The 19240-nt window shown below is 35.8% G+C and overlaps 1 protein-coding gene across 1 annotated transcript in view; it reads right to left on the reverse strand.

Moving 5' to 3' along the window:
- The window catches only part of LOC106062110 (carbonic anhydrase-like), a 126415-nt gene extending 109365 nt beyond the window's left edge, over positions 1-17050 (reverse strand). Inside the window, exon 1 of the mRNA XM_056034731.1 lies at positions 16887-17050. Within this exon, the coding sequence (XP_055890706.1) occupies positions 16887-16937 (51 nt within the window). The 5' untranslated portion in view covers positions 16938-17050. The remainder of the gene's footprint in view (positions 1-16886) is intronic.
- Between the last annotated feature and the right edge of the window lie 2190 nt (positions 17051-19240).

Here is a 19240-nt window from a genome sequence, read left to right on the forward strand (position 1 = left end):
GTCGCGACCCCCTTGGGGGTCTATTGACGATTTGCCTGGGGTCGCCAAAGACCATTGAAAAAATGGATTGTTATTGTCTATTCTTCTATTGCTGTGTGCGTGTGCGGGTGGGGGGGGGGGGTCGCGGCTTAGTGGGGGATTGTAAAAAGGGGTCGGCAATCATAAAAGGTTGAGAACCGCTGCGCTAGGTGCTGTAGTACATTGGACTGAGAGATTACTGATAGGATCTTTATATTCAAGACTTGCACTGCAAACACCGCAATAATCTCCATAACAGTAACCAGACGTCCTTACTTTGTTCTATTCTAATATCCAGAGGAGAGTTCAATTCTTTAAATCGATTTTTCTATTTGTAATTGTTCGATGCCATAAGTAATCTATACACTGAACCTAAGGATAAAAATATTAGAAATCGTATCCCTTCTGGCCCCTCCAATAATCCCAGGCCTTTAAAAAGCTGACAACTTTGACTGTTTCTATTTCTGGACCTGGAGAAGATGTGAAGTGCCTACAAAAATCGATAAACAGTGTCTATTGAGTTCTGGGCCTCTTCCTAGAGTGTTTATTAAGTTTGGACAGTTTTTGGTGATGCTCTAGACTTTCAGTCTAATTCTTGAAAGTTATGACCATATAATTAGAATCAGCCTACGAACAAACGATATATACATTTTACTTTATATGTATACTTTTCCATTCACACTATTTATGGTTCCAGTAATAGTACTAACTTTTAACTTTAGCACAATTTTTATTTCTTTATCTTATATACCTTTTTAAATTTCGTTGTATAATTTTAAAACTATTATAAACTATTTATTTTAAATATAACAATGTAAGTAATTATGTTAATTAGTCTTGACCTTATTTCTTTCCTAAGTATTGTGTTAATATGTCTCTCGAGTTCACCATTTTGTGTCATCTGTGATGGTTTTCATCTGTACCAAAATTTACGGTACTCATATCATTTTACTCATTGGGGATATAAGTGCCAATTATTTCCTAATGGCCGTTAGAGCATGGAACGGGTTGCCTGAATCAGACATGAAAACTATTGACTATTAGTAGATTTTAAGTTTCCGATAAACGAGCGAGACTAGATGAAGACAGAGAGAAACGTTCATTCAAGAGAAAACAAAAGGTATCCCCTTTCAGACCTTGTGATCTATTTCTTTAACCGACGGGTAACGAGCAGGGAGTCATGTGACCAACACAACGACCAACCGCCTTTACTTTCTCCAACTAAACACATTAGACTCAAGGGGGTTCTGAAAGTTCCAAACTTAACTCTTTCTCTCCGTAATTATTTTTCACGTTCCAAAGGAATTTTTCATTTTGCTCATTTGTGTTTCACTACCCTGTTATGGTTAAACTTCAAAAACTTTTTTGTATGTAATCAGAAAATGCTATAGTAGGTATTTAACTATAGAAAAATGCATGCTCTTTATAAATATATATATATATACAAATTAAACTTTATAAAACCAACATTTAATTTAATTTAATGGGGTCAAATCAACGTTGGTATCGTAAGTTAGGAAAAAAAAAAAAAGAAAAAAAAGAAAGAAAAAAGAAAATACCACCCTCTACCGAGATTCGAACCTGGCACATCTCGGAACCTAAGCTTAGCGCTCTATCGCCTCAGCCCCGGACGTAATTAATATTTGTACTTATATTTTGTCTTCAATTCTATTTGGAAATCTTCATTTCTTTTATTCTTTATCTATTTTCTTTGTTAGAAGTCATGCTGAATATGGCCGCTCAGTTCCCCCCTCACCTCTCTCTCTCTCTCTCTCTCTCTGCCTGTGTGTTTGTGCCTCGCTCAACTTGCTGATAATCAATTTCTATGTTCAACCCTATCATCGTCAATGCTCGGCCTAACCTGTTCCAGATAACATGTCGGAGGAGGGGGTTGCATGTTTTGAAAGAATATATTGATTTAATAGCCGTTTCTGTTCTGTTTTTATCGTGTTTCTTGTAATGAGACATATCGGGGGACTGTCGAATATCAAGTATACCGTCTTACTTTCGTGCTTACCATATCCGCCTACTAAGGTAAAATACCCCATTCCTACCTTACAATCTAAAGGGTAGATGATGTATAGGTCATCTGTTTATATGGCCTACTGTTAACGAAGGCGTAACGTGGCCAGAAAAACGGCAAATATCCTTTTTAATTAAACCAACTAATGATAGGTGCCCATTCTCAGAGTGATCTGATTTATAATCTTTGCGGTTTGTAGTTTTTACTAATTAAACACTTTGATTTCTCCCAACAAAGAGACGTGGATGGAATGTGTTCCACCCCCAGTCCTGTCTGATACTCCGCAAATTGCGTCGTCCGTTTCTACGATTGGGTCGTGCCTTGGACACTTAGTGCAACGTACTTCTGGGATTACGGTGCTACCACAGTATTTAACTCTTCGCTCAAGCGAGAATTATCACGCTAGAGAGACCAAGCCGTGACCTACTTATTTTGTCATTACTTACATATCGTTTTCATTAAAGGTAAATCCAGCCACCAGTAAAAGATAAAAAGTCATCATGATATTTTAAAATCAAATTAATTTAAATATTTTTTTCCCCAATTTTAGTGCATAATTTATTTTGAATGTTTTACAGCTTACGTCATTATAGTTATATATTATATACAAAGGTTTAAGAAAAAGCTGGCAATGTTTCACAAATGACTGCGTTCAGACTGCGAATCTATCAAAATCGTTTCATATCAATACCTAAGAGATAGAAGGAAACTGTGTACGAAATTTCATGTGAATCCGTTCGGCGGTTCTAAAGATCTCTTGATAGTTGAATCAGTAAGTGGTATTTCGAAAAAATATATAAATATAAGAGAGATAATATAAGAGAATGCTACATTTTAAGACGTAAAAGAAAAGCACACGTACACATTACCGATCAATGAGAGAATCACACTGTCACGTGACGACCAGAGCGCTGGTTCCGGTTCCGATAAATTGGTTGGAAGAAATGGACGGTCCAGAGTCCCGAGAAATCCATTTCTTCTCTCTTTTGACCTTATTCACTCGCCACAAACATTTTGGCACAGTCTAAACCCTAAAAAAAAAAAACACTCTCTAAAAATAGACCACGGACTGCCAGTCAGTGGAGAGCTCACCACATCACGTCAATCGACGCGTTCAAACCCCAGAGACGTGCACTAGATGACAATACCCACACCGCAACACACACACACGCACACACTTGAAGGAAGCTTGTCGACGAATAGAGGAACAAGGAAATAAATAAAAAATCTATTACTTCTTTTCGTGTTTTTTTAAACTCAGTGCCACGCTCCTCTATTTCTCTCTTCTTTCTCTCTTCCCTCTCATTCACCCCCTCTCTCTTTCCCTCTCTCTATCTCTCTCTTTCTTTCCCAACTAGTTCTCTCTCTCTCTCTCTCTCTCTCTCTGTCTGTCTCTCTCTCTCTCGCTAACTCTAGCCTCGCTTATAAAAATCTTTATTCTGGATTAGATCACTGTGTGTGTGATAGCTAGCGAACGTGGCTGAATTGTTATGCCGGAAGGGGGAGGGTGTTTAGATGGGATAAGGAGGGTGGGAGTTAATGTTATCACACGTGAACCATAAGGTGCCAGAATTCATACCTCAGCCTGTTGATCAAGATTTTTATCTCTCTCTCTCTCTCCATCACTCGCCCATTTCCTTATCTCTCCCCGGTACACATTCCCTCCTCCTCCTCGTTGCATTCTGATCAATCTCACCTACATTTTAGGCATGGCAATCATACCATCATAAGATATCATACCATCATAAAATATGACAGTCATACCATCATAAGATATCATACCATCATAAGATATGACAATCATGCCATCTTAAGATATGACTGTAATACCATCATAAGATATGACATTCATATTTCATACCATCATAAGACATTACAGCCATACCATCATAAGACATGACAATCATACCATCATAAGATATCATATCATCATAGGATATGATTTGATCACTAAACCATTATAAGGTATAATTAATATACGTTATAAAGTATGGATAAGAAACAGTCTTAGGTCCACAACCACTTTTAATGAATATAAATTTTTTACCAAATAGCATTAGTTCAGGAACAAAAGTCAGATTATCTGCAGACGATTGCATAATATATAGAACAATAAAAACAACACAAGATACAGAAATTTTACAAAGAGAATTAGGTCTAGATGAATTACAGAAATAGGAATCAAATTGAAGCATGTCTTTCCACCTAGAAAATGTCAGTTGTTAAGAGTAACAAAAAAGCTAAAACAAATTAATTCCACTTATCTTATTCATGGCAAACCAGTAACACAGACTAAAAACGCAAAATACCTAGGTGTTATAATAAATGAAAAACTGTCATGGAATCCCCATATTGATGAAACTATAAAAAAATCAAATAAAGCATTAAGGTTTATTAAAAGAAATTTCTATAAATCAAATAAGAACATAAAATTAAAATGTTATTTAACCTTGGTTAGGCCAATAATAGAATATGCATCCTCTGTTTGGGACCCCTCAACTCAAGAAAACATTAAGAAACTGGAACAGACACAAAATAGAGCAGTGAGATTCATAACTAACAAATATTCACATTTAACTAGAGTAACACCTTTAGTACAATCACTAAATTTAGAAAGCCTTCAGGATAGAAGACTTAAAAGTAAAGTAGCAATCATACATAAAACACTGAACCATAATCTTCAAATACAAAAACAAAATCTAATAAAATACTCAGAAAGACACAAAGAGAAAGGCACATCCCTTGTCCCATATGCTAGGACAAATTTGTACAAATACTCCTTCTTCCCTAGTGCTATTAGAGCATGGAATGGGTTGCCTGAGCTAGCCAGGAAAACCAATGACTTGGCAGAATTTAGGTCATAGGTTAATATGCATGACTAAATGCATGACGCGTAGGACGTAATTATCTTCTTTTTTTTTTTTTAAGTAACGTCTGTATTATGTAAGATAAGAAGATTATTTAATTTTTAGTGATAATTTTTATAAATTTATTAATTTTATTTAAGCGTATTGCTATTCTAAAAATAATTGTCTCATTAGCAGTGATGCACTTATACTTTAGATTGTGACCGGGCTTTGTAAGCCCCGCAAAATATTATGTGGCACATTTCTATAGGACTTAGACTTAACTATTAGGGCCTATGTAGCATCTTTTGTCTTTAATAAATTCAAGTGTATATATTTTCATATATTTTCTAGATCACGGGGGAACTAGATAGAGAGTCAAGATCTAGATTTGGTGTAAATATATAAATGTAGAGGAAGGATTCGTTACAATGTATTTATTTTTTATTCAATTCGGACTAGTGTCTAGGTAAAGTTTATACTGATGAATCTCATCGTCATTAAATTATTTCATTCGTCATATAAATCAATATTATTCAAGAAATAGAACTATAGTGTAAGTCCGATCTATACACTGTGTGCCTATGTGTTTGAGATAATTTGTTTTTTTTTTGTTTTTTTTTTACAAACAGAATGGAGTCAATGAATCAGCCAATATGGATGAAGCTGAATTGTTTCTAGAAGAAATCCCTTAGGACAATGATGCTAATATAATGCTATTGCTCCTGACGATTAAAGAGAATTATTTGAGCGACGTCTTTAAAAAAATATGAAGACAGGAATTATAAAAAGGAAAGGGGCTCACCCAGAAAAGAATTTTTTTATAAAGTTGGGTTGTATTCTAAATGAACGAGACAAATCAAGAATACTCAATAAATTGTTTGATCAAAAAAAATATTCAAAAACTTAAAACAGTAACCATGTCATGTGATAGCTATAGATAACATACACTACAATGATAGCTCATCTGTTGGATCCCAATGATGCTCAACCCAATGCCCGCGGGCCATATCCTGCCCATGAGGTGTCCGGATCCTGAAGCCTCACAACTTAGAAAGGAGCAGCAAGGGATCGGTTCCAATTGACTACGCAATGTCTTGCCTGGAAACCTCACGTGACAAGCTTGTCGGAAACTGAAATGGGCCCTTGATTGAAATAGGTTGGTCATCACTAAATTAATCAATTGCATTTTGTCTGGTGAACAAACTGTTTTCTGGTATTCAAAACTGCGTCATCCTCACTTGTTATCAGCGATTAATAATATATTGTGCTTGTGTTGATTTCGGCACAAACAATGTTTTTCATATCATCTTTTATTGAGTATTTTCAATTTATAAACAATCAAAATATATATAAAAAATACTTTTTAAAAAGTAGAGCTTATAAAAGGAAAGAGCTGCACATTTACAACCATGTATTTTAATACTACAAGACATGGTTCCCTTTTTATACATCAAACAAAATTAGTTAATAACAACTAATTAATTGATAAATTCGTTAATTTCTTTATTGATTCATGTTTTTTTAATGGTCAAGTTTCAGCATGTTGTGAGAAAGAAAAGTGAGAGAAATAACTTGTACAAAATTCGTACCAGACAGACAGACATAGAGACATGATGTTTTTTTTTTAACTAGTTAATTAATTAGATTTACAAGCCTATTTGATAACGATATAAGCCGATACTAGACTGACCAGTTCCAGCAATAATGTTGGTCAGCTTTTTCACCAGCCAATCTTGACCACAAGTGGAGGACAAATAGTGGCCACGAAACCCAAGCCTCGTCCAGCTGTAAATATTGATTGAGAACTGAACGCAATCGATAGGCCGGAATGGGCCACTTTTTGGTTGAACTTTGTTATGTTAAAGCCTCTGCTAGACGCCAGAGCTGTCTGGGTAACGATTCCGAAAGGTCAAGCTCAAAGTGTACAAGAAAAGAAAAAAAAAGGTTTTTATTAACAGAGACAAAGTATTAAATTGTAGGTTTCCATTATTGTGTTTGATATTGTTATGTAATCTTGTGATCTAGTTTAGCTTAGAGAGTATATTAATTTGTACGTAAATAGTGTGCATTCTATTTAGTGACAGTAAAAGTATGACGTAGTCAGACAGGCGAATGACGTTGCAGAATACACAAGAAGAGAATATGGTTTGGGCTTAAAGCAAGAAGCATGGGAAATAGACTGCTAGGCAATACCGACGGATTTAGAGACATGACAATCTTCCCCATTATATGTACTAACATCATAGAAGTAATAAAAGGTCTTATCAAGTAAATCATTGTTATTGTTGTTATAGTATTGTTGGGTCCCTTGAATGTGTTGAACTCATAGTTATTTTCATGTAGTAAGTACCTAATCATCGAAGTTAGTCATCTTATGATATCAGAGTCAAAAGCAGCGAACAGACACAGACATATTCAAGTCACCTGGGCATTATTATTTGTATTACAGTACTGTCGAAACGTTTAGTTTAGAATGTATGATCATATCTGCCTGGAGTTTAAAATATAAAAAAATATCCATTTCAGACCTGAAAGATCTATAGAGCAGTGAATGTATAGGTCATTTGTTTCTAAGGCGATGGTGTCATTTAATTAAAACATCTATCAAATTAATGGCGTGGACTCAAGGGCGTTTTGAATATCCTAGTATAAACCAAGATTTAAACCCAAGATCCCTCGGTTTGGAAGCCTAGTTTTTTACTACTCAGCCACCAATCAAAACATATCTAAAATAGTAATTAGATTTGCAAGCCGGAAATCAGATCGATACTATAAAACAATAAAAGTAGCCAAATGATCATGATTTATATATTGTACATTATGTGACTTGAAATATTTGGCTATTTTAGAGAATGGCAGTTGTGTATATCCTGGTGATGGACTGTATACATATTGTAATTTTATACTGCTTCCTGCTAAAATTATTAATGATCGTCTGGTTGAATCATCAGGTGAGATTATATAGTTAGATCATCTGGTAATTACATGTAATCTAATCGGTAGGTTACATCATTTGATTAGATGATTTGGTTAGATCATCTGATAGATCATCTGGTTAAATCATCAGGTCGGATCATCCAGTAAGATCCACTGGTTAGATTGTTTGGTTAAATCATCTGATGAGATCGTCTGATCTGATTAGACCTGAGCATGCACGTCAATGTTTCTCTCTGAAGGTTGATATTTGCACGAGAAATCAAATCTCCGAGTATAAAGACAAAGAGTCTTACATTCCACTGTCACAGTTTATAATAATATTAGTTCCAGTGACGAAGACAGGTAGCTGCTTTTGTCATGTAGAATTATTGCATTCATTTGGCTTGAAAGAGAGTTAGCCTACTTCAAAAGTAAGACTTCAGTGTTTAAAGTTTTTGTATTTTTACAGATTTAGCCATTTTATATTGAAGATATAGCTTAGGAATACATTAACATTTGAAACTACTGAGAAGAGTCCACACATACTTGGTTTTTGAAAGATTTGTAAATAGGTGTTGGTCTCTGTAACAACACTTGTGCCAGATGTGACAACATTTTGCTGGTATGATGTGTTGTTATGCCGGGGATTTTACTTGAATTCAATAGTTAACAAAAATGACGATCTAGAATCACAATTGACGATTCTTTGATAAAATAAAACTCTGGAACTTTATTAAATACAACGTAAGTACAGTTTATGTACAAATTACAAATCAATGAATATGGAACACATTACAAAGGCTTTTCAAACAGAGCTCCTAGAAACGTGACTAGCTACAAGAACATTATTTTATCCACTGACTTTTCTTTCTTACTACCGCCAATCCTCTGGCGCTAACTCTTTTCAAAAATGTCTTTGTTTAAATTCAAATCAACCAATAGATTTCAAACATACTAATTACGTCCCTTGGGTAAATCCTGACTTGAACGTCAAGTGTCTAAATTTGAGGATTAAATCCCGAGACTCATGTCGAGGGCTTATATTTCTTTCAAATAAGAAATGTACACACAATTCTATAATGTGATCTGTGACATATTACCCCCCTCTCCATTTAGCATTTGTATGGTAATAGAAATGCGTATAATACACAAAAAATTGTTATGATACTACAACTCATTTGGTTAGTACTAATGTGGAAATGTGTACATGGAAAAATATATTGCATATGAACAATTGACATAGAAAAAATAATTGTGATAGTACATGACAATCTTCTGAGAAAATAATACTCAATGTGATCAATCTTCTGAATAATAATACTCAATGTGATATAAATCTCAACATGTGTGAAGCAATGAAAAATTCCAATTGTCTGTCATGTATCTGTACTATTATAATAGGATATATGCAATAATATTCGACCTGAAATAAAATACCTGAAATAAAATGCACATGATTTAAAAATTACAATGTCTGATGCATGTCATATGCAAAGATGCTGAAACATAATAAACAAAGTATCTTGAATGAGTGACTTTCCTCAGTGGGTTGCTTGGTGCTGAAATAAATACAACATCTGATATAGAACTCCTGTGGAAAAAATGAGTAGACAAATTAATTGATTAAGTACAACTGAATACTGTTCTTCCTTGACGAGTATGAATGATAATGGATCAAGTGGCACTAAATATGCTATAGTACATATGTAGAGTAGAAATGTAAAGTTCGGAACCCTTCTGAATTGCCGACATGGATGTGCATGTGCGTTTTCTAAACTTGAAGAAAAGGTCTTTCAGTTTATGAAGCTGTTGTCTCCATGTCATAATGATCTCACAGATAATGTCTGATTGAACCGCGTTTGAGTTTGGTGAAAATAAGAACTGTCCGAAACCAAAACTCAATTTTCTGGTTGATGAACTTTGACGCTGTAGAACAATGGTAGCAGAATGCTTTGCATTAGAATGTTCAATAGAGCAATGACTGAACATGTCTGAGTTCAATCGGTCAATACAGCAATGTTGAAGAAGTTCATTTGTTCCTTTCTGAAGAAAAGTTGCCCCTTGAGTGGACGGAGGATGAAACTTGGTGTTGTCAATGTTATTGCTTTCTGAGTTTCTTTCAAATTGCAGTACTGGAAATGTCTCAGAAACACTGGTAAAGAAATCTGCATGGTCTGTAAACACTTTAATGTTCTTCACTGTTTGTAGTGCTATGTCATCCAGAGTGATGAACTTGGGAATGTCAATTTGATTTGATGCTGGTAATGAAACATCTATCTCAGGAATGGGTGCTGATGATGTTTCTTCTTCCTCAGGAATAGTTGCTAAGCTTGTAAAATGTTCAACTTCTGCTTTGATGTCTTCGTTATCTGTTTCATGGTAATGTTCAAACATATGAACATGAAATACTCTGGTAAACTTGTTGACATTGATTTCATAAAGCAGGTTGGAAATCTTTCTGGTGATGGTAAATGGACCTTGCCATTTGTAGAATAGCTTGTTACTCCAATCTGGTAACAGTAAATTGATTTGATCTCCTTGAGCAAAATATCTTGATTTCATGTGTTCATGTAATATTCTTTGACTTTCAATGTTCTTGGTTGTGATGGCTTCTTGAGTTGACTCACATTCTTTCAAATGAGGAATACTTGTATGAGTGATAGAGTCAAGTTGCATAGTTTTTCTTTTGTCTGGTATAGCCAAAGTTGATTGAAGATAAGTATCTGCTTCTGGTTCATGAGACTTGTCTTGATTGTAGCAGAAATGTTCAATGCATATCATAGTATTTGATGCAGATGCAGTCTTATTCAAGTCTTGATGTATGAAGTCATCATCAGTGGTTAGGGATGGGAAAGTACTTGGTAGGGACGGGCTTGTATTGTCAGGTAGGGATGGACATGTAGTAGGCAGTGATGTCCCTGTAGATTTACTTGAGTCATGATGCATAGATTCATTGTTGTCAATTCTGGCTTTGTAGTCGTCTTTGTTCTTTGTTTTAGTTATGTTGCTTTTCTTTTGAGTTTGTTTCTTCTCACAATAATCATATTGACAATGTGAACAATTATTAATGTATTTCTTGACATCTTTGGTCAAGCTAGGCCAATAATATTCTTTGGCAATTCTCTTCTTAGTACTTGTTACACTCATATGTATGGTGTCATAAAACTCATGCTTGGCTTTGATTATTTGTTTTCTGTACTTCTGTGGTACATATATTTGTTCAATTACATTGTACTTGCGGAAAATAATCTTCTTGAGAAATCCATCTTCGAGATATGCTGTACGCTTTCTTAATTGAGCTTTCTGGTATATTCTTGTTAATGTTGCATCATTCTTTTGTTCAGCTTTGAATTCGGTATTTTTCAATTCTAATAATTCTCGTTTTAGTTCTTCTTGCCGTCTTCTGTCGTTTTCTCTGTCGAACTCAGCTAATTTATTATCAAACCATCTTTCTCGTTCATGTGAAGGAATGTTGAGTTTTTCTGCTAAAGCTATGGCTTCACCTATTATGTCTGTTGTTGAAGTCATGTTACAATGTTCTTTTGCTTGATATTCTCTTTGTCTTTCTGCTTCTTTTTGACGTATCTTTGTTTGATATTCTTTTTCTTCCTGTCGATGAACCCATTCTTCTGGTTTAGGTACTTGTTTTTCTTTAGCTATGTCGAATAATTCTAACCATCTTTGTGTTCTTGTCTTTGGAGACATGTTGAAAAATATACCAACTTGGAATGTAGAAATATAGTAACGTTTTGAATATAACAAATCAATGTTAGTTATGCCGTAACTGGCTATGAAGTATAACTTTGTTTTACAGTAGAAGTACTACTGGAGTCGTTGTGTTCTAGAGCTGGAAGCCATATTTAATTTTTTTGTTAGTTTCTTGTATTGGAGCTAAATACTAAATGTACAATATCTGGATTTTGGCTTTATCTCAGATATAATAATAATATAATGCAAAAGTTCTTGAAGCCTCAATTTGCCAATAAATTCTTGACCGTAGACTTGTAGTTACTGGAGTCGTATGATTGAATATATAGATCTATTGAGCCGATGTACTTTTTACTGGTTTAACAGTTGGTTAAATCTGGTCTTCTGTTTACTTTGTGCTGCACAAATGATTATTTACTGGTCTTCTTTATAATGCCAGTTATTTGCTTTACTGGTCTTCTTTATAATGCCAGTTATTTGCTTTACTGGTCTTTTATATTGCCAGTTATTTGCTTTACTGGTCTTTTTTATTGCCAGTTATTTGCTTTACTGGTCTTTTATATTGCCAGTTATTATGTATATTGGTCTTACTCCTTTTGCCAATTACATATAATAATAGATTTCGTGAGTTAGACGTAACTCTAACGAAAATCTTTATAAATGATTTATCGATAACCAACTGACCTGTTAAACACAGAAATTCTGTCCTCCGTTAAATAAGAATGAAGTTCCTTTGAAGAGTTTTAGAAATTGGTCCTAGATCTTGAATAAATTTCGTTAAAAGTTGTCCATGAACTTTTGTTTGTCGGAGAGTGCCAAATGTAACAACACTTGTGCCAGATGTGACAACATTTTGCTGGTATGATGTGTTGTTATGCCGGGGATTTTACTTGAATTCAATAGTTAACAAAAATGACGATCTAGAATCACAATTGACGATTCTTTGATAAAATAAAACTCTGGAACTTTATTAAATACAACGTAAGTACAGTTTATGTACAAATTACAAATCAATGAATATGGAACACATTACAAAGGCTTTTCAAACAGAGCTCCTAGAAACGTGACTAGCTACAAGAACATTATTTTATCCACTGACTTTTCTTTCTTACTACCGCCAATCCTCTGGCGCTAACTCTTTTCAAAAATGTCTTTGTTTAAATTCAAATCAACCAATAGATTTCAAACATACTAATTACGTCCCTTGGGTAAATCCTGACTTGAACGTCAAGTGTCTAAATTTGAGGATTAAATCCCGAGACTCATGTCGAGGGCTTATATTTCTTTCAAATAAGAAATGTACACACAATTCTATAATGTGATCTGTGACAGTCTCTATCATGGCCGAAACTGTAACCCACTCTGCACCATACATAGTTCCACACATTGTACCACACATTGTTCCACACATTGTACCACACATTGTTCCACACATTGTACCACATATTGTTCCACAAATTGTGCCACATATTGTTCCACATACTATTCCACACATTGTTCCACACTTTGTACCACATATTGCTCCGCACATTGTACCACATATTGTTCCACACATTGTACTTCACATAGTACCCCACAGAGTACCCCACAGTGTATCCCACATAGTACCCCACAGTTGTACCCCTTATTGTTCCATATAGTTAACCATGTAGTTTACACACCACACAATTTTCTGTGCAAAATATACCACACTAAACCACACATACCCCACAATTTACCACACCCAACCACAGTCTGTACAACATATTGTACCCTCCACATATTGAACTGGAAAGTTTTCACACTTATCCACACATTGTACCACACATCGTCCCACACATTTCAGTTCAGACTGTTAAGTACATTGTTCCACACATTCCATCCCACACATACAACACATTGTACCCAATTCAATACCTCAGCATTCTTTAGTCTACTTTTATAGGCTTTCCGAGCTCAGGTATTTCAAAGCCATTATCTCCCCTATCTGACCTAGACTCAGTCTGCTGATGGACTTATTAAACCAGACTCGGAAATAGAAATGTCCAGAAAAGTCAAAGGTCATGTTGTCATCCGACTCTTGTAAATACAACACATTAAAGAAAATAATACAAAGGTGGTTTTTTTTTTTGTTTTTTTTTTTTAAAGTATTTTTTTTTATCTGAACTTAAAGAAATGTTAAATAGCCAGATGCGAAGTTTGTAGGCCTGCTCGATTGTCTGAAGCAGTGATGCCCAAAATACGGCCCGCGGGCCACATTCGGCTCGCCTCGTTGTTCCATCCGGCCCGCTGAAACGTCGTCACAAAGTGTAGAAAATTGTCCATAAAAAATAGGAATTTGACAAAATGCACTTTTTCTCTGGATTGATACCAATAACATTTGTGCGTTTATAAAATAGGACTCTGAATGTAGAATCTCCCTAGGAAAGTGGACTGATCTTTACATTTTGATGGAACTTGGTAATAAGCAATTAACATATTTGTTTTATAAAGAAAGTCTACAATTTCATTTCGTTTTAGTAGCTCTCGGTCATGTTGCCCGCTACAAGAGTGTCGCAGGTCAAATTAGGTGGGGCATCACTGGTCTAAAGCTTAACCCCAAAAAAATACAAGCAATACAATTATACCAGCAGGCCTTGATTTTATTGGCGAAGTAATAGCCACATCTTAAAACTTTTAATTCTTTTGTTTTATCGAGAGAAAAAGGAACATGGGAGATGTTAAACAAGAACTCAGTGTTTGGAGACCAGGCCTTGCCAAGAACGATCTATCACTCGTCTGTTAACACAGGATTCAGGGGGCATAACTTCACGATCGTTTAGATTTACATCCCTATTGAAGTAGCACTCCTATGTCAGCGACACACTTTATATTTAGATGTAGTATTTTTAAAAGAACAATTCCTTGGGCCTTTTATCTTAAAGTCAGAGTTAGAGCTAAGGATAAATCGAGCTTAATAGTCCAACTTATGTTTTGTGACTGCCCCCCCCCCCCATATAAATTTTACACCTTCTTAACTTTGATGTTTCTAAAGCTGTGTATGACAAGCTGTTTAAAATAGGGGGCGGCCAGAGTTTCTGTGAGTGGATGACAGTTCTATATATCAACATTCATAAGGCTACCTTTTACAAAAAAAGAATCGCGGGATAAACATTGGAGATGAAGAGGAAACTTATTACCCTAAGTGTTATCGGCAAACAGCGAACTTATATCGACCAACGTCAGACAACGCAACTCTGTGCATGAGTTGTGGAAAAAAATGTAGGTCAACGCTTTGAATTTATAGCCCCGAGAAACCATTCACTCCTTTTTTGATATGCGGACTTGAAGATAAACCTTGCGTATATATTTATATATAAGAGCCACTCGTTGCTAAGCACAACTTAGAGTTTATCAGTGAAGTTCAGTTGGTGATAGCTCATTATGTCCCCTGTCTCCCAAAGTAACAATTTGAGACACAGGAATAGAAACAGTAGTGATTGAAAAAAATCGAATAAAAATACAAACAAATAGAAAATCGCAGTTGTGTGTGTGTGTGTGGTGGTGGGTGTGGAGAAGAGAGAATGAAGTGAGTGTGTGTGTGTGAAGAGGAAGTACGAAGGAGTAAAAGGCATGTGAGTGAATGTGGGGAAAGCAAGTTGGGACTATGTGTGTGGAATATCCTTGTAATAAATGCCATTTACTTTTGAAGAGAAATACACTGACAAAATAAGAAGTTTGACCAACAAATTCTCTCAAAATATAAAATGCAGTATATACATTTTGTTGATTTGAAACTTGGCTACACTAACAAAATTTGATTGAAGTTTAAAGCAAACACTCATTGGGTCCAATGGACCTCATTCACCAATCGTAAACAAACAACATTTAGCCACGTGGTTCTCTATCTCTTCTATACAATTAACGCAATCCATAAAGGCTGTCACGTGATACGTTTTTTCCCCATTGTTTCATCAATATTGTCACGTGGCTAAATGTTGTTTGTTTTTCATTGGTGAATAAGGTAAAGGCTGTCACGTGATACGTTTTTTTTCCATTGTTTCATCAATATTGTCACGTGGCTAAATGTTGTTTGTTTTTCATTGGTGAATAAGGTAAAGGCTGTCACGTGATACGTTTTTTTTCCATTGTTTCATCAATATTGTCACGTGGCTAAATGTTGTTTGTTTTTCATTGGTGAATAAGGTCCATTCTTTGAGATAGAAAATCGATAGAAAAAACTACGTCTTTATGCTCTACTTAATGTATGGTTTTAAATCAAACATAAACAAGAAAACTTCCATTCCTTTGAAAGAAGCTTTTCACTAGATCTACTAACAAACAATTTCCATTACACTTTGCAGTTTTTAACTTTTAATGAAAGAGAACTTCTCAAAAGGAAACACGATACTTGATTTAACTAAATTCATCTTTTCTGTTCTCATTCACATCGAGAAGAAGATTCATCATTAACAAGCCTTTATGGACTTGCGTAAATTGTATAGAAGAGATAGAGAACCACGGCTGCCTGGTCGTGCGGTTTGCTCGCTGGACTGTCGTTCGGATTTATCGATGGTCGAGGGTTCAAATCCTGCCCGCTCCCATCCCCCGTCGTCCTGCGGGAGGTTTGGACTAGGAAGTAAACTATCTTCAACTCTGAAGGAACATCCGAAACATGTAAAACAAAACATACATCAATTCCTATATGCCACAAACACATAACAAAGATGTGCCCAAATACATATCCTTACGTTGCCCCAACATAACCTTTGCCCCATGTTTCATGCCCAACCTCACATGCCCTTGTAAATAATAAGGATGTCCCATGTTATGTTCAGTAATTCACAAACACACTTCGCAGTGTGACCTAAAACACATTTACACCTGAAACAATAAATCTCCGATTTCGTCTCTCTCTCTCTCTCTCTCTCTCTCTCTCTCTCTCTCTGTGTTTTGAACGAAATTTCATATCTGTAGCTCATCGTCTCGTAATTTCAACTTATTCAAATTTATTCATGCACTCACATTACTGACAGCTATCGAAGTTGTATGTTTAATTCCCCAAACTATATTAACATACTTAATGTATTTTTTAAATTGGCCTATTTTTTACATGTTTATAGTTGCAAAGTAAGTCTTTATTATTAACTAGTATTACTATCATTATATTTTTAGGTTATTCACTTTTCAATTGTTTATGATTTAATACTTGTGAATTATGAGAACTTACAAATAAACATCTATAAAAATAAAAACAAAGCCCGCAAAAGAGGCAAGAGGGCTCATAAAAGAGGCAAAGAAAAGATGCCTAAGGCCCAAGGATTCCTATGATGATAAAGCTAAAATTAAATAGGGCAATTCTGAGGTTTCCTATTTAAAAAAAAAAGAAAAATAAATGCGAAAAAAATTCTTACCTTAGGGTCTCTACCTCCATTTTCGTTGCTTCTCGCTTTTCTTTTAGCCATCTTTAAATATCCACCTGGAGAGTATGTCTATACACAATTAGAGTGGATGATTAAGTCCACAAATAGAAACAAATTTTTCATCAATCTAGAAACCTGTTAGAAACACATTCTAAGGTGAACACACTGACGACTTAGAGTCTGTTGTGTTTGAACACACACGCCGGTGTTGTGTTTATCGCCCGAGTCTGTGTGCTTTAATATAAGGTTGTCCACAGGTAACAGGCAGGTCTGTAGGTACGGCGGTGAGAGTACTCGGGTGGTTACATCGAAGATAACACGGTAGACATCTTACAAGACCTGGTCCAGGTGAGGAAAGTGTGGTGGGGTGGTGGTGGTGGGGGGGGGATGGCGTGAGCGTGAGGGGACGGGAGAAAGACGCCCTAAGTCAACATCGATATCTGAACAGGTTAGATCACTGTAGAAATATGCAATTACGTAGTCAGATGTATCAATAAGTACTGCATACTATTTACCTTGATCAGTCACTTTGTTTTTATACAAATCCATTCAATTTGAGAACCAAGAAGGGAATCCTACTTAATGTCAACTTATAACGTACTTGTGCTTTCTCCAGTAAGACTTTCTGTAATATACAACAAGCAGAATGTTTATTACCCTTGGGCTTTTATCTCGTGTAGTAAAATTTTCCTTTCAGACTTCGCGAAGGTCATCTATTTTTGTGGGTGTCATGTGGCCAGCACAACGCCCAACATGCGTCTTTACTTTCCCCAACTAAGGTCAGGTACCCGTTAGAGTTGGGTAGACTCAGGGGCGTCCTGAAAATCCCGAAATTTAAAATCCCAGTCTTCACCGAGATTCGATCCCAGGACCATAGGTTGGAAAGCCAAGCGCTTAATCACTCAGCCACCGCCCCCTACCCCCCCCCCCCCCCCCCAGGTAGCTTTAAGGGCAATTTAAATTACCGTGACAATTTGTTAAGCTGCCGTGTGCAATATACTTTCTCTACACTAGTTTACACCATGATGATATTTGTTAGTTTTTTTTTTTTATTTTTACTGTTACCACACACATTCAACATTGTCAAAACAACAGGTGTAAAAACTGAAAACTCTTGGAAAAATGAAAATTATTTTGAAAAATCATCTAGAGAATATAAATTCTTAAACGAGGTGTAACTGTATCAATTAGTTTGAATCAGTCATGTAATTAAGCTTTCAATAGATCTAGACCAACAACCAATAATATTTTTACCAATTGCCTTGTTGAGCGCTGTTTCATGCTTTAGCTTTCTCACTACGCTATGATCCTATCACTTTCTCACTACGCTATGATCCTATCACTTGTCTCAATACGCTATGATCCCATCACTTTCTCACTACGCTATGATCCTATCACTTGTCTCACTACGCTATGATCCTATCACTTTCTCACTACGCTATGATCCCATCACTTTCTCACTACGCTATGATCCTATCACTTGTCTCACTACGCTATGATCCTATCACTTGTCTCACTACGCTATGATCCTATCACTTGTCTCAATACGCTATGATCCTATCACTTTCTCACTACGCTATGATCCTATCACTTTCTCACTACGCTATGATCCTATCACTTTCTCACTACGCTATGATCCTATCACTTGTCTCACTACGCTATGATCCTATCACTTGTCTCAATACGCTATGATCCTATCACTTTCTCACTACGCTATGATCCTATCACTTGTCTCACTACGCTATGATCCTATCACTTGTCTCACTACGCTATGATCCTATCACTTTCTCACTACGCTATGATCCTATCACTTTCTCACTACGCTATGATCCTATCACTTTCTCACTACGCTATGATCCTATCACTTTCTCACTACGCTATGATCCTATCACTTTCTCACTACGCTATGATCCTATCACTTTCTCACTACGCTATGATCCTATCACTTTCTCACTACGCTATGATCCTATCACTTTCTCACTACGCTATGATCCTATCACTTTCTCACTACGCTATGATCCTATCACTTTCTCACTACGCTATGATCCTATCACTTTCTCACTACGCTATGATCCTATCACTTTCTCACTACGCTATGATCCTATCACTTTCTCACTACGCTATGATCCTATCACTTTCTCACTACGCTATGATCCTATCACTTTCTCACTACGCTATGATCCTATCACTTTCTCACTACGCTATGATCCTATCACTTTCTCACTACGCTATGATCCTATCACTTTCTCACTACGCTATGATCCTATCACTTTCTCACTACGCTATGATCCTATCACTTTCTCACTACGCTATGATCCTATCACTTTCTCACTACGCTATGATCC

This window comes from Biomphalaria glabrata, chromosome 7 (assembly GCF_947242115.1).
Source record: "Biomphalaria glabrata chromosome 7, xgBioGlab47.1, whole genome shotgun sequence".
NCBI lineage: Eukaryota > Metazoa > Mollusca > Gastropoda > Planorbidae > Biomphalaria > Biomphalaria glabrata.